A 22,499-nucleotide genomic window follows, 5' to 3' on the forward strand; every position below is an offset into this window, starting at 1 on the left:
GCAAGTCCTCGAGCCACTTCCACTCTTTGGCAGTCCCAATGGGGCTCCACCATGACCCAATCTTCCGGTCCATACGATCGAGCAGGTAACCGGGCCCAGACAACCGCTTCGCTCCCTGCTGGGACAGAAAGGGCATAACGACAGGCCACTCTACCAGTATCTTCTCTGTCCCCCTGGGAATTGGACATCTGGATTCTACCACAGTCAGCCACAATCTGCTCCCATTCCCTCCTCTCCGCCATCGGAGTCGTTCGAGCTGGTCTAACACGGAATACTTCTTCCCAGCAGTCGGTAAGGACATTCATGCCTAGAAGAGCTCGATGTACCCCTAAACAGTGGTCTCGAACAATCACTACCCCTTTCTGGGGTAGGGTGACCCCATGAATCTTGATATCCGTTACCAAGTACCCAACATAGGGGATATCCAGGCCATTCGCCCCTCTCAGAGTGAGCCACGGGGCTTCCATTCCCTGCAGTTGACAGGCATCAAAAAGTTCTCGAGACAGACTTTCAGAGAACAAGGTGACTTGGGAACCAGTATCCATCAGGCACCAGAACTCAACGCCATGCACTTGGACCTCTACCGTCGGGCAGTGTCCCACCAAACTGGCTCTACGAACAAACAATGAAGGAGGGTCCATTAAAGGGGCCCCGACCACTTGACCCACAGTGGCCGGTGACTCTAAAAACCCCCTTGCGAGCCACGGCGGGAGCCGCACTGACGGCTAATGTGCCCAGGCTCTCCGCAGCTGTTACAGAAGGGCCGTCCCTGTTCGTCCCACTGGAACCTCGAACCAGTAGGCCGGATAGGACGTCATCCCTGAACGTTCTCGGGGCAAGGTTGAGGGTTGGGACCGTCCCCGACGCAACTCCTCCACAAGGGTTCTAGACAACTCAGTCATTTGTTCTCGAACATCCTGCATAAGCTCCGTCCGTAAGGTCTGCTTCCAATCAGAGACTTCCGAAGGTGTAGGGGCACAACTCCCACTAGTGGTCATACACAAGGAAGGATCCGCTATCTCTACATGGTCCAGTTCCAGGGCCAAGGCCTCTCGCCTCAGACATTCGAACGTCAGCCCCGGGTCCCGGCGAAGCTGTAGGCATAAACTCTGCCGGATTGGCCCCTCGCGGAGGCCCAAGAGGAACTGGTCCCGCAGCAAGGTCTCTCCTTCCCCCAAGCCATGTTCACGTCGCCCCTTCAACTTAGCGAACTGCTGACGTAGTCTTAGGGCGAAAGCCCGCAGAGTCTGCCTGGGTCCTTGTTTACAATTGAAGAACTGGGCTCTCAGGACGGCCACCGGGGTGGCGTCACCGTACTGCCCGACCAGGAAGTCGAAGATTGTTTGGGCAGTAACTCGGGTCGCTTCGGGCGCAGCTTGTACTTCCCTTTTAGCCTCCCCTTCAAGTGAATTCAACACGAACTGAGTCTTCTGCGAGGCACTCAGCCCTTGCAGCCCCGCTAGGTACTCTACCTGAGCCTTCCAGTCCATAAAGCTCAATTCTGATCCTGGTCCTCCATACTTCTGGGCCCAAGGGGCACCCACAAAGACAGGCATAACAGGGGGCCGAACTGCTGCCAAGTCCTCGTCCGCCATCCTGGGTCTCCGGTCGCTCAACTCGAGGTGGAACCCTGCCGACTACGCCAAGTTTGTCACGGGCCGGGACGAGCCCCTCTTGGACAGACCACCTCGAGGAGTTACCCAGAGACACCAGAGACGGACAACAAGGTAAGTAATTAAAAGTTCGGTTTTATTATAGTAAAAACTCCCTATAGCTAAAACACGTAGTGGGCGAGCCCCAACTCTGATCTCCCCTGTCCAGCAGCGGTGGGAGCTCCTGGCACCTCAGTCCCAATCCGGCGGGTGACGAAGCAGAGGATTGGCTCAATCGTTCCTCCTCAGAGCAGGCCACAGCGACCAATGGGTCAGAAGGTGGCAAGAAACTTTCTCGCAGCGGCTTCCCTTCAGAACAGGCAGCGGCTTCCAGCAACTTTCCTTCGGAACAGGCAGCGGCAGTCCATAGAACAGAATGTGGTAAGAAACTTCCTCACAGCGGCTTTCCTTCAGAGCAGACAGCGGCTTCCAGCAACTTTCCTCCGGAACAGGCAGCGGCAGTCCATAGAACAGAATGTGGTAAGAAACTTCCTCACAGCGGCTTTCCTTCAGAGCAGACAGCGGCTTCCAGCAACTTTCCTTCGGAACAGGCAGTGGCAATCCATAGAACAGAATGTGGTAAGAAACTTCCTCACAGCGGCTTTCCTTCAGAGCAGACAGCGGCTTCCAGCAACTTTCCTTCGGAACAGGCAGTGGCAATCCATAGAACAGAATGTGGTAAGAGACTTTCTACCCACTGGGCCAACGGGTGGAAGCAGGATTAAACACCCTCACTCGTGCACATGGTAAATCACTTCGAAGAGTCACACGTGTTCACTTCACACAAAGCACTGCAGTACACAGCAAACTCACAGTAAATAAGGCTCCCATTCGAGGTCCCAGCCGATGTCCTCGTCCTTTTATAGGTCTGTATATCCAACACGGTATGGGGTATCTGCTGCCTGGAGGATATGGATACTCAGCCACTCTTCCATCCCGCTTGCTTTCACCTCGTAAATTTCCCCGTCAAGTTCCCCAAAATGCAGAGAAAGACTTTCCTTCACGGCAATCCTTCCTGCTCCGTACCCCTCGATGCTCTACCCCTCGATGCTCTACCCCTCGATGCTCTACCCCTCGATGCTCTACCCCTCGATGCTCTACCCCTCGATGCTCTACCCCTCGATGCTCTACCCCTCGATGCTCTTCCCTTTCCGTCTGTCCGCACGCCGTATTTATAATCCACATTATGGGTACGTGTCCCAATCACAGCTCTCTCCCGTCCTCCCACACAGCTGACGCTTATCTATGCATTCAGTCGCTGCGCCCGGACACAAAACATGGGGAAACACCCGGAACCAGCTCGATGTTACACTCTAACTGGCCCCACCCGGAAACATTTCCCGGGACAATAGTTCCCCCTTGTCCCTCACCCGGTGACACACACCCTACGGAAAGGAAGAAATTATTGAGTGAAAATAAGTAAAACAATGATAAAGAAAACTTATTTATGACGTATAATGAGGTGGTTTCCCAGATTGGGATTAGTTTAAACCAGGACTAGGCTTTAGTTTAATTAGAAAATTTAAGTAGTTTTAACAAACATGCCTACATAAAAACGTTATTTGAGTGCATTTTGAGACAGCACAGAGGCACTGATGTATTTTAACATAGGTCAGTGCAAGCTGTTTTCAGTTTGGATACCTCTTACATTTATTTTAGTCTTGGACTAGTATAACCCTGTCCGGGAAACCACCCAAATTAGTTTATGCAGTATGGTCCGCATAGAATTTAGTATCACTCCTTTGTCTCTCCAGTGGGAAAGTACCTTGTTTTCTCTTAGTGGATTCACTGTCCTCCTGTATATCATCCTTTTCGTCCTCACGTTCGTCCTCACGTTCGTCCTCACGTTCGTCCTCACGTTCGTTCTCACGTTCGTCACGGTGGTTTAGTGGTTAGCACGTTCGCCTCACACCTCCAGGGTTTGGGGGTTCGATTCCCGCTTCCGACTTGTGTGTGTGTGTGTGGAGTTTGCATGTTCTCCCCATGCCTTGGGGGTTTCCTCTGGCTACTCCGGTTTCCTCCCCTGGTCCAAAGACATGCATGGTAGGTTGATTGGCATCTCTAGAAAAAATTGTCCGTAGGGTGTGAGTGCGTGAGTGAATGAGTGAGTGTGTGTGCCCTGCGATGGGTTGGCACTCCATCCAGGGTGTATCCTGCCTTGATGCCCGATGACTCCTGAGATAGGCGCAGGCTCACCCTGACCCGAGGTAGTTCGGATAAGCGGTAGAAAATGGAATGGAATGGAAAGCATTTCTGATATAGATTTTTTGCTATTTTTCTATCTATCATATTACTGTATATTTTCCCCCTAGATCTCTACTTTTTCTTGTTATCAGTTTTTTGTGGGTTATTACATTAAAGTGTAATATTTTAAAACTCAATAGTATAGATTTGTGTATAGATTTGTTTGTACTAATTCACAATGTGCTACTTTATGAAGCTTTTTGATAGAAACTTTGAAGGTAACTCTTAACCTAAAGTGGCTGCACATTGGCATGTTACATGTGTATGATTAGAAGAAGGAATAAAAAAGGTGAAGATGAATCGTGGCACAATAAATATTTTACATGTATTTGCAACTTTTCAAATCAGCAAAGATTTTAAATGATAGCATGTTGGTGTTGGTTCATGGTTTTAAATGTTGCTGTCTGAACAATGGTCATATTACTTTTTGCCATCATCTAAGAACACTTTTCCTGAGCTGGTGAATTTGAGTTCTGATAGTATTATAAATGTAACAAAATTGTGCAGCATTCCCACATAGATCTGCTATAAACATTATTAAGTAAAGTTCACCAGTTCATACATAGATATTCTGATAAAGTAATGCTTGAATACTGAAAACTGTGCTAAACAAAGAAAATATTGGAATATTATCTGACATTTCCTGGTGTGTCACCCCTTACACTAATAAATAACTCTCTGTTTATCTTCCTGATTCACTTTAATTTTGATCTCACTGGCACAGACCCACACATTTTTTTATTAGATCATGAAACGATTCATACACAACTCTGTTGGAACACATTTTATCATTCTGCATATTTTGTCTGAGCGCAGAACATTATTTCCTGCATTGAGGAGATTAGCAGCGTAACTTGCCACCACGTAACTTGGCATACCAAAGGGCTGGCACTTATCTAGTTTCATATAAAACCCTTTGAATGCCAAACACCTGTTGCCTAGATGCTGTTAAAATGGACAGCAACGTACAAATAAAACAATTACGTTAGCCATAACAAAATCCAGGGCAAGCCAGGGCAAGGTATGATCCTTCAAATGTACATTCATACATCTAATAGTTTTTAAATTACAAAGAAATTCTAGAAAATATACACACCTTTAAAATATCTAGAGCCAATAAATTTGATGTAATTGCCTAAACAACATGGCAGGAACAGAAAACTCACAACAAGATAACAAATGAGTTGTTTATATTTGATCTTCACACAAAAATACAATTATCAAGCATAACAAAATTTTCATCTGTAAAAGTCAAGTTTAGATTTGAAGAGTTAACCTTCAAAAATTCAGTGCAACAGTTTAATCATTAACACAAGTACAAGGAAATGCTGTACATCTAATTCATGAGCGGATTTATTCTGGATCTCAAATGCTTTCGAATAAAGCAAAAGCAATGATGAAATATTATCAAGTGCTTGCCATCACACATGGCGTTCTATGGTTTTCACATATTAACAGAAACAAAATATCAACAAATACAAAAGCATTTTTATAAAATGTTAATAACAATAAATCTTACAGTTGTCCTTTAAAAACGTCTTTGGAATAAGAATTTTCTCTTTGTACATTTATGTGGCCGCGATGCCACAAAGGTTTTACTCAAAACTGTACAAAATGTCGATGAAGATTTTGTGCTTTCCAGTGGGGTCCGATAAGTTTCAATCAGGCCTCACAGCCCATCTGTTCAATCATCTCCTCTGCAGACACAGGCAGGATGACGTGAGAGATTCTGCTCCACAGTCCACTTAGTTTGTCTACGTCCATTTTATTAAACACAGCTGACTTATCGGAGGAGACAAACTTCTCTTTTATCTGATCGTATACCATGTCCTCTACGATACTCAGACTGGTCCCTGGGTCTATTTTATCCACTGACACTTTCACAGTGAAAGCCAGAAAAACTTTCTTGTAAGCTGCATTCTCGTGGTCACAGTAACGATAGAATATGAGCGTAGAACCAGGAGGAAGCTCTTCGAAACTGTGGACAACGGCTGCAGTTTCATTACCTTCAAAGGCTTTCCTTAGAGATGTATCAATCTCCAGTTTGACCTGGTCACTATCTTGTGTAGTTTTGGTAGTCCCATCGATTTCTAAGATTGAGGATTTGTTGAGGGAAGCGGAATATGCTGTGGCTAAGCTTCGTGCAAGACAAGCCAATGTCCGTTTCGCCCCCAAGCCGGCGGTCAGAATCAAGCTGACCGGTTCAGTGGGATTGGCTGTCTGCAGGTGACGCTCAAGATGTTTCGCAGTCCTAGTCCAAAGCACGGAGCGCTGACTTGGAAAACGTAGCTGCAGGGCAGATATCTCCATCTTGAACTTCTCTTTTATAATCTGCTTGACCGCATTAGTTTTAGGCAAAGAGGACTGATAGGCATACAAGCTTAAAGCCAGCAATACTATTGGTATCAGAGACCACTGCAGAAGTTTACACACGTACCACATACGGCCTAGAAAGAAAAAGAATTTCAGAATTTTCTGGGGGAAAAACAATTACGAGGATAACCGGGTGGTGAAAAAAAATACCTCTAGAGCTGGAAGCTGGACTTGCTCTTGCGTTGAGCGATTTCATAAAATTCTTCAGTTCTTCAAGAAGAGTTTTGTAAAATGAGTGACAAGCATTTAACACATGAAAAACAAATTAGTAAAAATATAGGTTTTTACCAGCATTTTTGAGCGGAGGGGCTATTTTTCTGATGGGAAGGTTGTTTGTGTGGTGTACCGGAAAGATATAGGGTTTAGACTGTTGGTACATGTGCCCACTCTCAGGAAGTGAACCTCTGAAGGCATCTGCAAAAATTCAAGCTCTAATCTTGTAACATATAATTGTATAATTGTAGCATAATAACAACAAAGGTTATTGTCTTAATGTGTACTTATTTAGTAAAGCCACTTAATAAACCAAACTGCTAATTAACTAAAACTGCTATAATAGATTAGAAAGAGAAGTTACAAAAGAATTATGAACCTCTTTTATCCTCATTTGTGTGGTCCAGATTTTTTATGTTACGTCTTCTTTCGAACCCCTCTTGGTTCTCCAATGATTTGAGCTGAACAGCACCCAAACTAGAGGACTCTACAAAAAAAACATTAATATTAACTTTGACTGACATTTATGATTTACTATAAATAAATGTTATTTAGAAACATTTATAATTTATTGTGTAAACTTTATTTGTTTAAACAAACCTCTAAATGTAGAGTTTGATGTCTCTACATCAGGGTCCACAGTCTTATGAATGGATCTTCGGCTCCTCAAAACCATCTTGGGTTGTAGATTTTCTTCCTGTACATCTGCAGCATGCTTGTCATCTATTCCGGACTTAGCTAAGGACCCCACAGATATATATATATATTTTACATATAAATATAATGTCAACTTTCAAAACAACCTAACTTATTCTAACATCTCAAATAGGATCTTACATTTCCAACTGTCCTGCTCAGCCTTTTCATCCGAGTTCATATCTTCATTTTGATCCGTATTCTCATCCATCTCCACATCTGTTTGATCTCCATCACCCCTGTCATTTCCATCCCCTGCCTCATTTGGCTGCTGAAGCTTTTGGGCCTTAGGAGAGGGTTCTGTATTGGTTGAATTTAAGAAAATTAACCTAAACACACATACATGTTATATCTAGAAACATTATATTCGTTAATTTCCCATACCACCATCGTCTCTCTCTGTAAGCCTCTTCGTTTCCTTGGAGCCATTGACTTCCTCTTCCAACATCTTCCGGGTTCTCTTCAAAGGAGGTCTGGGCTTAAGATCAGCACTATATATATCTAAAGAGGAAAATGTATAAGCAATTAAATAAATAAAAATAAACAAACGCATTTTGTTAGTTTGTTAGTAACCAGAAAGAAGTTAAACTATTCACATGTCAGCTCTATATAATGACAGATAGTTGTAACGCTACGCGATGACTTTCAACTACAGAGATATTAACAAATACAAATTATGGTCATAATCAAACCTTGTAAAATTTACAATTAGACAGATTATATGTTTCAATCATTTATTTAACGCATGAAAACTACCCAAATTGTTGAGCTCAAATGCACAAGCTAATCGGTTAACCTTAGTTTCCGTCCCGCCCATTTTCAGCAGACAAACGGTTTATTGTACGAACAAACCTGTTTTGGATGACTGTCTGTTGCTTCTCCTTCTGGTTTTAGACCGATCTTCATTAGAATCACCCGAATCCATTTGTACATGTCAAATCATGCCACTCGTTTCAAAACTTTTACCGTTTCCTAGCTGCTGAGACCGGAAGACGAAACTTGGATGAAGGTTTTTGTTTAGTGGAGCACACTTCACCCGGAAGCAGTTATCAATCCTAGTTAGTTTCTCTTTTACAAGTCAATTTAAAGACCTTTCTCACCATGATACATTTATTTTTTACTTAATGACATCTCGACAGAACTTGAAAGAAGAATGTGTATTTATTAAGGCACTATTGTTTTCTCTGTTGCTAAAAATTAACAAAATAATAATCATAGACACCAAATTCAACTTCTCCCAAAGGCAATCCCTGGCCAACCAAATATGTTAGGAACAACCTTCATTTACCTTTAAAACATAATTTAGATACATACATTCTGAATGGGAAAAAAACGTTCCTTCTATGTTTAAAGCCCTTAGATTCATAATAAATCAATATCATGTGTTTAATATTTTAAATTAACAATTCAGAGGGCCATCATCCACACAGAAGCACACACCAAACAACTCATAAATGTCTAAACAATTGTTTGTATCCAAAGTATAGAGCCCTCCTTTAAGATGCAAATGTGTTGAATATTTCAAGTAGTAATTTGTGCAAAGAGTCTAAACGTCCATTAACTATTTTCAGAATGATTCACCCTCAGACCCACAGCCCTTCTGTTTAATCATCTCATCTCCAGCCACCGGCAGGATGAGGTGAGAGATTCTGCTCCACAGTCCACTTAATTTATCCACGTCCATTTGATTAAACACAGCCGACTTGTCCGATGAGACAAACTTCCGTTTTATTTGCTCCAGTACCATGTCCTCAATTCTGGCTAAAGAGGTATTATAAGGGATTTCCACTAACGCATCCAGCATAACAGTAAACACCAAAAGGACCTTTTTATAAGCCGCATTTTCATGGTCGCAGTAACGGTAGAAGATGAGAGTAGATCCAGGTGGGAGCTCCTCAAAGCGTTGTATAACTGCCGCAAGCTTCTTACCCTCAAAGGCTTTCCTCAAATCACTATCAATGTCTAGCTTGACTTGGTCACTGTCTTGCGATGTTTTGCTTTTTCCATCAATGGTCAGGAATGAAGAATTAATAGCACCGGAAAAGGACTCAGCCAAGCGCTGAGCCAGGCAACCGAGCGTTCTTTCGGCGCCATGACCAGATGTCAGAATCAGGCTGACTGGCTCAGTGGGGTTGTCAGTCTTTAGGTGGCGGCTGATATGAATCTGACTTCTCTTCCAGAGCTCTGGACGCTGATTTGGAAAGCTAGACTTAACTTTTGCCATTCTTTCGATGAACACATCCACCACATCAATATTTTTTTGCACAGGTTGGGTTGAGTAAGAGAGTTGATAAACCAAAGCAAAGAAAACAAAAAACACCGCAAGGGCAATAAGAATCTGCCAATACCATTCTGTGAAGGAAGAAATTATTGAGTGAAAATAAGTAAAACAATGATAAAGAAAACTTCTTTATGACGTATAATGAGGTGGTTTCCTGAATTGGGATTAGTTTAAACCAGGACTAGGCTTTAGTTTAATTAGAAAATTTAAGTAGTTTTAACAAACATGCCTACATAAAAACGTTATTTGAGTGCATTTTGAGACAGCACAGAGGCACTGATGTATTTAAAGATAGGTCAGTTCAAGCTGTTTTCAGTTTGGACACCTCTTACATTTATTTTAGTCTTGGACTAGTATAATCCCCGTCCGGAAAACCACCCAAATTAGTTTATGTAGTATTGTCCGCATAAAGGGGAGAATTTAGTAACACTCCTTTGTCTCTCCAGTGGGAAGTTACCTTCTTTACTCTTAGTGGATTCATTGTCCTCCTGTATATCATCCTTTTCATCCTCATGTTCGCCCTCATGTTCGCCCTCATGTTCGCCCTCATGTTCGCCCTCATGTTCGCCCTCAGGTCCGTCCCCATGTCCGTCCCCATGTTCGTTCTTCTGCTTGTCCTTCTTTGCCCTGTCCTGTTTGTCCTCTTTTTTCTGTCTAATCAATCCTGTATGTCAAATACCGAAAAGTATATGATGTTTTATAAAAATAATCTACAACAACACACATCTCAATTCAAATATAGTACCCTTACTACCCTGTCTTTTATTGATGTTACTTAGGCACCAGTTGGGTCAACTACTTCATACTTATTTTAAGATTGTTCTAAACTAAAACAGAATTTGATATAATATCACCTTCACGTTTTCTCACGCTGGATTCATTGTTCTCTTGCTTGACCTCCAGTGCAGTCTTCTGTACATCCTTCAGTTCATGATTCTGCGTCTCGCAAGTCAACCCTGTATGTCAAACACGGAAAAGTGGCGATTTATAAAACCAATATTTTTATAGGCTCTAAATTCTGAATGGATGAAGTATGTTTTCGATTAAAACACACACGTATGGCATTCTATATTCATGCCCCAAGATGAAATAATGCTTGTCCTGTAAACTATATTGCAATTGTTTTTTTCTCATACTTTACCTAATTAAATTACATTATATTTCATACATTAGGATACTGTTGTATTTGAATGATTTGATGTTCTCATAAATACCTTTTGGGCTCTGCCCATTTTCATTGTCTATTCCCTTGTCAACTTTTGTAGTAATTACTGGGTCGGATTGAGGGCCGTCCCCGTGCTGTTTAGTGTCTGAATCAGTGTCTCCTTGGTTGTGAATATTTTCTGTGCCTGTTTATAAACATGATTAAAAATGATAAACATTATATTATTAATATTATTCTGTTTTTTACTCTGTAAGAATGATAACAATACACATCTGAATTCAAATATACCACACTTTCTACCCTCTCTTTTCTAGAACAACTTGGATTAACACGATACAAAACTAAAATGTATCAAATGTATTATAAAATAAACATAATATTACAATTGATTCAATTACCTTCTGCAACAGGGGAGGAGACTTGATCCAGATTCTCATTTTCATCATCACTTCCCTTGTTTAGTTCTAACTTTATTTCGGTGTCTGTAAAGGAAAACTGATGTAGCAGTTTCTGTAAACTATACAAACTTAACTACATAATACGTGTAAGATTATTTACCACCGCTTTCTGCCATTGTTCTTGGATAAATGCTTCCTTTATAAATGTGGTGTGTTGTAGGAAAGCATTTGAGATGAGCCCGAGTGTAGAGACAAACAGCACTTTAAGCGACACAACCAGGTATAACCTGAAACACAACAATCCCATCTCATACCAGCAATGAATACGTAAGCAAATGAAAGCATGCAGTCTCTCAAATACACATTATATCAACGTATATGTGACACAAAACTTCCAAATATTGATAATTAATGCTGTACAAATTGTATAAACGTCCACGATAATCACATAGTAACGTTAACTGCTCGTTGCGATGACTTAGTTACATTATCCGATAACGTTAACAGTTACATAATGTCGAGGAATATTTCACTGCTAGTGCGGAAAACCAAACAATCTTACCGAATGTACGGTCACAGACAATATTTAGGATTATGCACTGACAGCGCTGTACAGTCCCAAGTGCAAACCCGATAGCGCCACTATTGTGCACGAGGAACTGAAAACTGGTGGTTGAAAAGGACTAGGAACGTTTGATTTAATTAATTGTTTCCCGCGGAGCTTTTCTACAGACGGGCATGTTCGCGGCAATAAATAAATAGATGTTTTAATAAATAACTAATAAACTGTATATTAAGATGCTCCTTAACTTAAGCTCACGAACTCTCTTGTAGGCTTCGGTGACTTAATGTAATTTTTACAGAAGTACAAAAATAAGTTTTACGTCTGACTAAGGCTAATTTCCTATCCAATTCCTGTTTTATAAATACTATTATTTTATATTTGTATTAAATTTTATATCAAATGATGAGTAAAATAATGTTTGATGTAATCATCAGAATGCATTACTGACACTCAACTCAACATTTCTAACCAAAAATATGTAAACCTTTACAAAGTAGTCGTTGAGAATATATGTATCTGAATTAATCTGTATCTGAACCCTATTGCAAGTTATTCAGTAACTAAATCTATAAGCCTCCAGAGAGCAGGCAATGGCATCGCCTCACATCAACATCAGACATCACTTAAACACACAAATTGGATTTTAAGACCTTCTTTATACTTAAACTTTAAATACAGCATTAACTGATAAAATTATATAAAATAAAACTAATCGTATTTAATGTGGAAAAATCAACCAGAAACTTCTGTCGCCCAAATACACTTCATTAGGATAGATTCTACAGTTCAGTACTGTTAATTAATCCCAATTTAATATTAATCAGCATGGATTTGAAAAAATATAAAATCTCAAAGAAATTCTAAAACGATATATTTGTAAACCAAATGTTACAAAAACTCCCAATATCGTGCACAAGTTATATGAATAAACAAAAATAGACTTTGTTTCTTGGAAACCAAGGTGCTTTTATTTTAAATGCTATAAACTTGTAAATAATCAGGAAGGCACTTGCTTTGTATGTGAAAACTAGCTAGCTTCATATAATATGGCTCAATGACAAACACTTATACTTCACAGTACTGTAAAATACATTTGGTCAATGGTTTGGTCTGTTTTAGTGTTTCCATTGGTTATGACAGAAACAAATAACAGAAAAATTTTGCCTTGGGAAAAGCTGGAGTTTAGAAGAACATTCAACTATTGCAACTACAGTTTCGCTCCTGTCCAATGTATTCGTCTTTACACTTAGCAACTCTGCATATTTGTGTATCCTAGTTTGAAGCCTACGGAAGACAGAAATGTACCATTCACTAATGTGCTCACAGAAAAAGCTTTTGATCTGAACACAGTAAAAATCACATTGTCTTAAGAAATGTTAAGCGTTAACCCCACAAGCCTAAAAATGTTCTTCCACGTCTCCCATTTCCACCACAACAGTCTTGAGCTGAGAGTAGTATTCAATGGTCACTTGTCCATTCTCTCTCCCAAAACCTAAAAAAGCAAAGAGATGTTCTTTCAGATTTTATTCTGAACTGGGATACTTAGCCAAACAAATTCACAGGTTACAGCAAATCATGATATATGAATAAGTGTCTCCTTAAATTTAGCATATTGCGTACCTGACATCTTGTAGCCTCCAAAAGGAACTTCCACAGGGCCAACATTGTAGTTGTTGATGTAGCACGTTCCTGCCTGGAGGTTCTCAGCCATTCTGTGGGCTCGAGCTATATCCCTAAATAAGAATATATTAGTGTGTTAAATAAAAATTAGAAATGTATGTGTATCTGTATATATTGAGTATACATAAATAGTCTGAACAATAATGTCACAAATGATGGTGAAGTTACCTGGTGAAGACTCCAGACGCCAGGCCAAAGGTTGTGTTGTTAGCTCTTTCAAGAACCTCCTCCTCTGTGTCAAAAGGCAAAACGGACATCACAGGGCCAAAGATCTCCTCCTTCACACAAGTCATGTCATCCCTGCAGTTATCTGTGTGTAATTACAGAAAGATTCATTTTAACTAACTTTGAGATCACCTATGTGTAGTATACTGAACACTGGCTGTGACGCAAGCTAAAAGTTTAATAAAACAAATAAAACATCAGTTTTTAATTCAATACATCAACAGGGGAAATATAACTTCATACTTCGAGTCAGTTCATATGGATTTTGAAACAATCTAAAAACATTATGAAAAACAATAATGTTTAGAGAAGACAAATAATAAAGTTCTCTCACCCAACACACATGGAGAAACAAAGTATCCTCCTTTCAGTTTGGGGTCGCTGGGAACAAATCGCTCTCCTCCACATAACACCTTTGCACCCTAAAAAAATTATAATTTAAAAAGGGTTTACAAAAAGAAAAAAACAGCATACCGAGAAAAGAAAAACGTGACATTTCACCTAAACGGGTGTTCTGCCATACCTGTTCTTTAGCTTGGTTAATGAAACCCAGAACTTTTTCCATGTGAGGTTTGCTAATAAGGGCACCCATACGTGTATCTTGTAGCATGGGATTGCCAACAGAAATGGCCTTGGTCCTTTTCACCACTCCTTCAAGAAACTGGGGCATGATCTCCCTTTGCACAAACACTCGCGTTCCATTGCAGCAAACCTGGGTTCGAACAATTGATTAATTTAACAATTCATGTTATCTGTGAAAGGGGCAGTATGAGTTTTTGGAGTATAGACAAAAGTTGGGAGTCTAACTCTCTATAGTATATTTTAAATGCATTCTTTTGGTATCAGTCTTAGGAGCAGAGGAATATGGGTATTAATCCCCTCTGGGATGTTGAATTTATGCTTTAAAAGATATTGCAGGTTACATCTAACCTTTCATTTATGTTTGACAGCAAAAATCATGTAGAGTGAAGCAGATTTCATAATAAAGAGCATAGAAATGAGCAGTTTGCTTTAAAGATGGTCTCAATCATTTTTACACACCTCTCCCTGTGTGAGGAAGTTGGCCATGAGGGCTCCTTTGATCGCATTCTCAATTTCACAGTCTTTAAAGATGATAAGCGGTGACTTCCCTCCAAGCTCTAGTGTCACTTGCTTCACACCTTTTGCTGCCATTTCCATAACCTTTAAAGAGTTTTAAAGTGCCACAAACAAACATGCAAATTAAAGTATTTTGTAATATCCATTCTTACATTCTTCAAACAAAGCACATCAGCAGGCAAACTAGCATGTATAGCCTTTATCCAATACAGACAAGGAAATTCACTTGAAAGTGCTTGTACCATTATGACCTACTTGAGGATGATTTGCTTTCCATGCTATGCCATACCTTCTTTCCCGTGGGCACGCTGCCAGTGAAAGACACTTTAGCCACCATGGGATGGTGACACAACAGAGATCCAGTCTCAGCTCCTCCTTGCACCACGTTGAAGAGTCCTTCAGGGACACCGGCCTCTTTGTAGATCTCTGCCAAAATGACTGCTGTCACTGGAGTCATGGGAGATGGTTTGAAGACCATGGCGTTGCCTAAATGGGGGAAATGGTTAGGAGAGAAGACAAAAGGTAACAAACTAAACATGCACAATGTACTTGGTGAATACTTCAAAGACAAAAACACATAATATATATCAGGAATTTCAAAAAGATAAGTGGCTTGAAGAAGATCCAGGATTTCAGTTCATACCACAGGCCAATGCCGGGGCTGACTTCCAGGCAGCTATCTGGAAGGGATAATTCCAGGCTCCTATGCCAACACAAACACCCAGCGGCTCCCTTCGGGTATATGCAAAAGATCCTCCTGGAAGTTGTATATGCTGGCCTTAAAACAAAGATTACAAGATATGGAAGAGAACATATTTTGAGATTGACAAAGGTTATCACTCAGGATTAAAAAATACATAAATAACACATTCCTCAACTAGTAGACCACGCTCTACTCCAGTGACTGAGCTAGGGCCTTGCTACGTCTTGGGCTACTTTTAAATGGTTGCCGTAGGTTGTTTTTTATTCTGCGGGCTAAAAGGGGAATGATTTTGTTCATCAGCACCAGTAAAAGTAAAATGAAGTTACAAACGGTGATTATGATTTTTAGCAAGAAATTGTGTGTAATGCACAACGATAACTGCCAATTATGTATTTTAGGTATAGGAGTGGCATGTTTTTAAGTTTGGTATTTAAACTACGATTTTTGTTTTGTTACGCAAACCTGGCAACCCTGGCTTGGGGTTTGATTCCAAGGGAACTGATAATACCCATATACACTGCATTTCATTTTAGATGAATGTTAATTGGCACAAAAGTAGGATGCTATGGTTGTGTCAAACCTACCTGACAATGTGGGGGCAATGCCAGCAAAGTACTCAATACAATTCCAGGCGATGTCAATATCCACCTCAGCCTCAGTGATGGATTTGCCATTGTTGATCACTTCCACTTTTGCAATTTCATTTCTGCGCTCCTGCTCAAAAGTACGAATGATCAATGATTAGTCTGTTTAGTAATTGGTACAACTTTACAATAGGTGACAATGCAAATCTTCACACAAGTATGGACGTTTGTGTAAAGTCTACATAAATATTTAATAACCTATTCACTGTTTATATTAGTGTAGGATTCCTGTAGTTGGTCAAGCATTGCAATAGCAATCCAAAGGTAGTTGGTGTGATTCCCAGGGAATACACATACTGAAAAAATATATACTTTTCCAAATGCATAAATGTAATGTACGTAATGACCTTTAGGAGACATTTCATTAGCAGTTGGTAGATTCAATGCTTGCCTTAGATGAAGCTAGTTTATAACTTTACGGAGTCTCAGTATCTTTAAGACTCTTCTCTTTACCCTGATAATTCTGGCAGCCTCAAGCATGATCCGGGACCTCTCCATACCGGACAGCTTGCGCCATTGTAAGTAGGCAGAATTAGCGCTTTTTATGGCCTGGTCTACCTCCTCCTCCACACAGGGAATCATATCACACAGCACAGAGCCTGGGAACAGAGGGACAATGAATTGCATGTCCAGATTTAAACTGAAGATTACAGTCTACGTATTGCTTCTACGATAGTGAAGCTAGTAAATAAATAACTGCAGACTGTTAAAGATCAATGAAGATTTACAGGGGTGCACTCATGTGGAGTTGCATCACATGCACATATCTACATAAGCACCTAAGAACTGAACATGCATGTTTTAGACAGTGAAACTAACACATACCAGTTGAGGGTTGGTATACTGGCTCGGCGTTCTTCGCATGTTTCGGCTTAACTCTCTGTCCTCCCCAGAAATTCAGAGGCTCCTTCACTACCAAAGTGCCCGTGGATACGTTTCGAAACTCGGGCAGGGACAGAAGCGGTTGTTGAGCCATTGTGAACTGCAAGGGAGTGTGTAATAGGTGACGTTAGCAGGTCATAAAACGAAGATGTGCAGGGTGCAAAGTTTTATGCACGTTCAGAAAGAATATAACAATAAAGTTTACTCAAGGACGATAGCGTTACGTACGCTTTCACATTTTTAATTGTGCGAGCCCTTTAAATCCGAATGGATTTTGATTGGCTGCCATGTTTCGTCGTTTATCGGCATAACAACGATTTTAAAGTGATACCAGCGATATCGTTCGTTCTGATGTGCACTTTGGCTATTCTGATCAAATGAAACGATTTTTAAACTTTGTAGTTAAATTATTGTTATCGTCCTTGGTGTGAACAAGCTTTTGTGGAAACGCCCAGGTTATCCGTACAACAGTGTTTTGACTAACGTTAGTAGGGATGACTACGTCCACTGGGCATGCGCACTTCAATACCACATACTTTTTGGCACGCTGAAAACACTTGATTCATATTTTTATCGTAAGGTTAGGTTTATGTTTGGGCGTACGCTAATGCAATCTATTGTAATTACATGGCGAGAGTTTGCACGACTGCAGGCCGTATATTAGCTATATACCTGCTAGCAACAACTGTACAACAGCGAGTTAATGTACGTTGTGCAAGTTGCATGCAACATTTCTAACAAAACTAGCACTGATTTACGGTTTCATACGTCCAGTTTGCACCATTTTTGTAGACGTGAACGTACATCGAAGCAAATTGTATAAAAGAGCTATATAAATACGGAACTTTTGCCAAACATTACTGTTTTAACAGCAATGCATCGAATGCTGCTTACCTTTTCAGTAAAAAGCTGATTTCTACAAAGTACAGAACGCTTCTTCTGTCGTGAGAGGAGGAGGACAGCTGCAGCGTTGTTTTATTGGCTCAGTTGCACAATATGGGTGGGGCGGACGGTATCGGCACGGTTTTCTTTGACATTGACCAGATTACGGATTTCAACACGGACTTTGAAACAGAGGGAAATGTTATTGGTCGGAGAACTATGCGTACCGAAAGGTCTTTTCAATTGGACACGAAAGCTGCCAGTTCAACATCATATTAAACGCTATTGGTCTACATCTAAAGCGACTTTTTCACTGTTGTGTTTTTGTATCTTAGTTTTTTAATATGAAACCAATAATCTGCAGTTGATTTATAAAGATACTAGTGCCTTAAGATTAGCCTCGACGCGAATCTAGTTTGTGAGTTCTTCGTGAACACCAGGCTTTTAGCGCCGCCTAGAACAGCTTGATGGCAGCAAATACACCTCCAATTGGCCGCTGCCTAAGAATAAGTACTTCTTATACAAAAAAAAATATTTTTTATTTGATTAAAAATGAAAATAATCACATTACCTTAACTATATTTAGAATTTAAAAAGAAGCAGGTATGTCATATGATATTAAGGAACAGCTGATAAGTGTCACAATCAAATGGGAATTACAATTTTTATTTAAAGGGTGGTAAAATGTCTCTAAAAAAATAACACTACAAATGCAATAGCCTTTTATAAATTCAAAATAATTGACTTTCCTTGTCTCATGGTAGGATAACAACATGTGATACTGTAAAAGGCATTTCTACCGTTTTAGTACAACTAGGATTTAGAATATGTAAACAAATGCAGAAAAGGACTGAAATACTGCTTAAACATAAGGACAGCTGCTTCTAGATGAGGAGCTATTTACTCAAGCCTTCCTTCTGTAATTTATTAAACAATTGAGCAAAAACACAGATTTGTCTGATAAAATTGTATTTAATTTTTAAGAGTTTATGATCACAAATTCACAATTTGAAACCTTTGCATAACAAACCTTATTGCGATCTTCTTCCCGTTTAAAATAATATTACCTATGTGTGTGGTAAACGCTGATTGCAAGTTGGGAAGAAAGAGCACCTTTGACCAATGAAAAACCTTTCGATGCGCCAATTTCTCCAACCTGCAGAGACCCCTACTGGCACATTTTGGTCGAAGTTCTAGATTGAGGCAATCTTGTGTCAAATTTGATGATAATTATAATTGACCTTATCCCCATTGTGGTTAATATATAAACATAAATATATAAAGGTTTCCTCTCAAATTGTGTGTGGCAGACAGACAGTAAACTGGGCCATTACAGGCAATCTACTGTGCCACTCTTCAGATAATAAAAAAAAATGTTTTAACCAAATAGTTTGACCCTTTTTGACATCCAGACGTTTTAACTGCCATGTGTGTATTAAAGGGGGATAGTTCACGCAAAAATGAAAATTCCGTCATCATTTACTCACCCTCTTGTTATTTCAAACCTGTATGACTTTTTTTCTGCAGAACACAACATTTTATATAAAAAAAAGATTGTAACAGAACCATGGTGGTACCCATAGACTTGAATCGGTTACCAAAAAAATGTTAAACGTCTTTTTTGTGCACTGCAGAAGAAAGTCACACAGGTTAAAAATGACAAGATGATAAGTAAAAAACAGAATTCATTTTTGGATGAACTATTCCTATCTATCCATAATATAGAATGAAACTGTAACCAAGCAAAATTATAGCATGCACGGTATAAATGCAGAGCAATTGCAAGGCTAACTTGACACTTTACTCCAATTGCATAATGAATAGGACCTACGCCTTTTCTTACATACTTAAACTCAGATGTAATTGAGAAATAAAAGAATAAAGAAATGAGATATAAACTCACAAAAAAAATCATGAATAAAACACTTACAGAGAAACATGATTTATTTTCCATAAATAAAACATTTACAAAGAAACATTATAACAATCCGGGGTCAAATAGTTTTTTAATTTGTCAAAAAGAGGAGATTCAACATTTTTTGAATCTCAGTCTAATATTTATTAACATAGCTTAAAGATGATTATAAAATAATACTAATTTTAAGAAAGAATCATTGTACCCTTTGAGCAATGAAGTATCTGCAAATATAGATACACATGCAAATATACATTTACAAAAATGCTGATGACTGAATTTACACCCTTTGCTCAAGGAACTTTACTGTTAAAAACTTGACTACATATTAATTTATACATTTATGATAACTGAAAACCTAAACATAGAAACCAAACAAACAATCAAAAATGAAGTTAAATGTCTTAAACTGTCAGCACATGTAGCTGCACAACCTGACTAACACTCATACAGTATAGAGCCTCTAAGTATGAATGTCACTGTCTCCAAATGTTCAGGAAAACTTGGCAGCTTGTGGAGGAGGTCCTAAAAATCCTCCAGCCTGTTTAGTGGCGGCACGTGAGGGAGCAAGACCCAGCATCTTCTGGATATTCTAAAGAAGTATAAGTGATCAGAGGTAAAAGTTAAAACATGCATCATAGTAAGCCAAATTAATAGCATCAAAGGTATCCTATAATGTGCTATTATGTGACACTCTGAATTTGAAATACGGATTCACAGAAATAAAATATATAGAGAAATAAAAACTACAGTGATAACGCTTATGACTAAATGTTAATAGAATTTGTGTTGGAAGTAAACATCAATAAACATTCAATTTAAATGCCTCCCAGTTTCTCCAAGTAACTGTTCATTATTTTGTCCACATAATTGCTCTTTATAATACTTGTATGTCCTTTTATTAATTATCTGTACTATTTTGATTAAGTGTACATTTTGAAATCCACAAGTATCCTGAGTTCAAGATTATGACTTGATCATAAGGACAATATGTCCATGGAACAATGAACGGCAAGCTTTTTCCTTTGAGTTTCTTATTTAGCTGGAGTTAAAAAAAGGACTAACAGATAGACCTTACCTGTCTAATTGACATGGTGCACAGGATGTAGAGGAAGATGAAGGAACAGTCGGTGTAATCTTCACCAAGGAGATTACGGTGTGAGAGTCCTTGGATATAAGACAAAGGGAGGAATGGAAGTTTGGCCACAACACGACCATCAAAGCTGGAATGACAAATACACACAAGGAAAAAATTACTGGCCATTTCAAATCAAAAATCAGAAGTTATTACTAAACATTTATGATAAAACTCCTCTGTCAAATGTATGAGCCTACATACATGGAGTTGAACATGCCCATCAAAGCGGTGAAGCAAAAGCCAATGGCAAACATTGACTTCATCCGTACCTGGAATTAAAACAATACCTTCAATAAAAACTTATTTTTACCATGTATAAACAAAATGTAAATTGTTAGATGACATAACATTTACTTAATAAAAGCAATCTTTGTTATGTCATCAAATTGAACATTACAATACCATAGACAGATCCCTGTTATTGTTCTTGAGTTTCTCCTCTTGTCTTTCTGTAGAATACAACATAGTTTTACCATTAAATGACCACATTGTAAAAATACACATAATAATAGTAAATACTTTTACTATCTTACCAATCTTTTTCTTTTGCTGGCGCCCAGCTGATTCGGTAATAGTCTCCTTCTTTTTCTCCACTAAAACAAGTTGCACATTTTCAAAATATGATCACTTGAATTCAACAAAGGTCAAATACTCACACTTACGTTTTTTACTTTGCTTTTCAACCTCTGCCTTTAATCTCTTGTACTTGTCTGTGCGGTACACCAGAACCCATGTAATTCCTGTAAATAAACAAAAGCAATGCGTTATCTATCACTTCAAAAAGAGCTAACATAAGGAATCCGTCCCCTATTTGGTGTACTAAGCATATTTTCCTAGCAGTCAGTAGCTGCTTCATGTCATGTAAAGCCGATGAACGGCAGCGTTAACTTACCTTCCGCCAGTAATGCTGTACAAATAGATATAAACACAATCAGTATCGTATCTGCAAACATTGTCGTCATTTTGAAAGAAGGTGATATATTATGATTATATGCTAAAGCTGTATAATACTGTGGTTCACGCACAACCCTCTACTAAGCAGCAGCGTCAGCGTTTATGTGGTGACGTCATCAATGTGCGGCGTCCGCCGGGGTCTCTCGTTGGTGTAAAATTAGGAACTCGCGACTCCACTTCTCCCACTAGCGGCAGTACCCGGGAATTCCAGTAAAAAAGCCACGGGTAAATATGAACATTTTATGATTATTTGGAAAAGAAGTTTGTCATATGTGGTTAACTGAATAATTAATTAATTAGGAATCATTTCAATGTAATAATTACTATATCCAAATCTAACAGTTTATTTAAAGATTGTGGGGTATTTTAACATGCTAATCGCTCATTTATATCATGGTATTTTTAAATCATATTATTTTTTTAATTTGCATTATAGAAATATTTTTGCCGCATTACACTTTTTCTTTTAGACATTAGGCAGACATTTTTATCCAAACTTACAAAAGTGAGGAAACAATAAATTATTTAAAACTTGAAGCAAAGCTTGTGGAGCGTTGTAAAGTGATCTCAAATTAATCTTGATAGGTATATTCTGTTTATTGTGCAAATACTTTTTTTATTACACTGTTTGTGTGGATCACTGGCTATAAAAACAGAAAATTATGAAATACTGATGCTGATAAAAATGACTGTTTTGCCCACAAACAGCCAGTGAGTAACAACACAGCCTTCCCCAAATGTCCATGAATGCAAAGCCCTGCAGGACCATTTCTAAAAATGTAGTAATTTCT

The 22,499-nt window shown here is 39.2% G+C and overlaps 4 protein-coding genes across 5 annotated transcripts; all 4 read right to left on the reverse strand.

The window, feature by feature from the left end:
• Positions 1-5,069: 5,069 nt before the first annotated feature.
• On the reverse strand, positions 5,070-8,204 carry LOC130407236 (torsin-1A-interacting protein 2-like). Of its 2 annotated transcripts, XM_056729987.1 has the most exons (8): positions 8,031-8,204; positions 7,563-7,679; positions 7,320-7,478; positions 7,083-7,220; positions 6,862-6,969; positions 6,558-6,683; positions 6,420-6,479; positions 5,070-6,343 (listed from the first exon to the last, which is right to left on the reverse strand). In XM_056729987.1, exons 1-8 carry the CDS (start codon positions 8,101-8,103, stop codon positions 5,559-5,561), a joined length of 1,566 nt encoding a protein of 521 aa, XP_056585965.1. In that variant the 5' UTR covers positions 8,104-8,204; the 3' UTR covers positions 5,070-5,558. The 2 variants fall into 2 exon arrangements, with proteins under 2 accessions (XP_056585965.1, XP_056585966.1); XM_056729988.1 differs by lacking the exons at positions 6,558-6,683; positions 6,862-6,969.
• Positions 8,205-8,320: 116 nt separating this feature from the next.
• On the reverse strand, positions 8,321-11,706 carry zgc:112962 (uncharacterized protein LOC548348 homolog). Its single transcript, XM_056729990.1, has 7 exons — positions 11,585-11,706; positions 11,183-11,309; positions 11,023-11,106; positions 10,674-10,808; positions 10,314-10,415; positions 9,917-10,123; positions 8,321-9,530 (listed from the first exon to the last, which is right to left on the reverse strand). The coding sequence occupies exons 2-7, from the start codon at positions 11,196-11,198 to the stop codon at positions 8,746-8,748; spliced, it is 1,329 nt and encodes a 442-aa protein (XP_056585968.1). The 5' UTR covers positions 11,199-11,309; positions 11,585-11,706; the 3' UTR covers positions 8,321-8,745.
• An 819-nt stretch (positions 11,707-12,525) lies between these two features.
• Positions 12,526-17,878, reverse strand: aldh9a1a.1 (aldehyde dehydrogenase 9 family, member A1a, tandem duplicate 1). Its single transcript, XM_056772595.1, has 12 exons — positions 17,714-17,878; positions 16,763-16,919; positions 16,391-16,536; positions 15,878-16,007; positions 15,234-15,368; positions 14,880-15,076; positions 14,534-14,674; positions 14,016-14,204; positions 13,827-13,914; positions 13,436-13,577; positions 13,208-13,320; positions 12,526-13,079 (listed from the first exon to the last, which is right to left on the reverse strand). Exons 2-12 carry the CDS (start codon positions 16,911-16,913, stop codon positions 12,985-12,987), a joined length of 1,527 nt encoding a protein of 508 aa, XP_056628573.1. The 5' UTR covers positions 16,914-16,919; positions 17,714-17,878; the 3' UTR covers positions 12,526-12,984.
• Positions 17,879-19,627: 1,749 nt separating this feature from the next.
• On the reverse strand, positions 19,628-21,830 carry tmco1 (transmembrane and coiled-coil domains 1). Its single transcript, XM_056772600.1, has 7 exons — positions 21,647-21,830; positions 21,417-21,494; positions 21,288-21,347; positions 21,157-21,203; positions 20,956-21,023; positions 20,695-20,839; positions 19,628-20,208 (listed from the first exon to the last, which is right to left on the reverse strand). Exons 1-7 carry the CDS (start codon positions 21,714-21,716, stop codon positions 20,110-20,112), a joined length of 567 nt encoding a protein of 188 aa, XP_056628578.1. The 5' UTR covers positions 21,717-21,830; the 3' UTR covers positions 19,628-20,109.
• Positions 21,831-22,499: the final 669 nt, after the last annotated feature.

The sequence above is a fragment of the Triplophysa dalaica genome, chromosome 18 (genome assembly GCF_015846415.1).
Source record: "Triplophysa dalaica isolate WHDGS20190420 chromosome 18, ASM1584641v1, whole genome shotgun sequence".
Classification (NCBI taxonomy): Eukaryota; Metazoa; Chordata; class Actinopteri; order Cypriniformes; family Nemacheilidae; genus Triplophysa; species Triplophysa dalaica.

Coding starts and splice junctions, on each gene's coding strand:
- LOC130407236 (XM_056729987.1), bottom strand. CDS start 8,103: ATGGATTCGGGTGATTCTAATGAAGATCGGTCTAAAACCAGAAGGAGA. Junction 6,684..6,861: donor CACAAATGAGGATAAAAGAG/GTTCATAATTCT, acceptor GAATTTTTGCAG/ATGCCTTCAGAGGTTCACTT. Junction 6,480..6,557: donor CCCTCCGCTCAAAAATGCTG/GTAAAAACCTAT, acceptor CTCTTCTTGAAG/AACTGAAGAATTTTATGAAA.
- aldh9a1a.1 (XM_056772595.1), bottom strand. CDS start 16,913: ATGGCTCAACAACCGCTTCTGTCCCTGCCCGAGTTTCGAAACGTATCC. Junction 16,537..16,762: donor AGTATACCAACCCTCAACTG/GTATGTGTTAGT, acceptor CTCTGTTCCCAG/GCTCTGTGCTGTGTGATATG. Junction 16,008..16,390: donor AGGCTGCCAGAATTATCAGG/GTAAAGAGAAGA, acceptor ACTTTTGAGCAG/GAGCGCAGAAATGAAATTGC.
- tmco1 (XM_056772600.1), bottom strand. CDS start 21,716: ATGACGACAATGTTTGCAGATACGATACTGATTGTGTTTATATCTATT. Junction 21,348..21,416: donor TGAAAAGCAAAGTAAAAAAC/GTAAGTGTGAGT, acceptor AACTTGTTTTAG/TGGAGAAAAAGAAGGAGACT. Junction 21,024..21,156: donor ATAACAGGGATCTGTCTATG/GTATTGTAATGT, acceptor TTTTAATTCCAG/GTACGGATGAAGTCAATGTT.
- zgc:112962 (XM_056729990.1), bottom strand. Junction 10,124..10,313: donor CAGCGTGAGAAAACGTGAAG/GTGATATTATAT, acceptor TTTGACATACAG/GATTGATTAGACAGAAAAAA. Junction 9,531..9,916: donor ATCCACTAAGAGTAAAGAAG/GTAACTTCCCAC, acceptor CTTCCTTCACAG/AATGGTATTGGCAGATTCTT.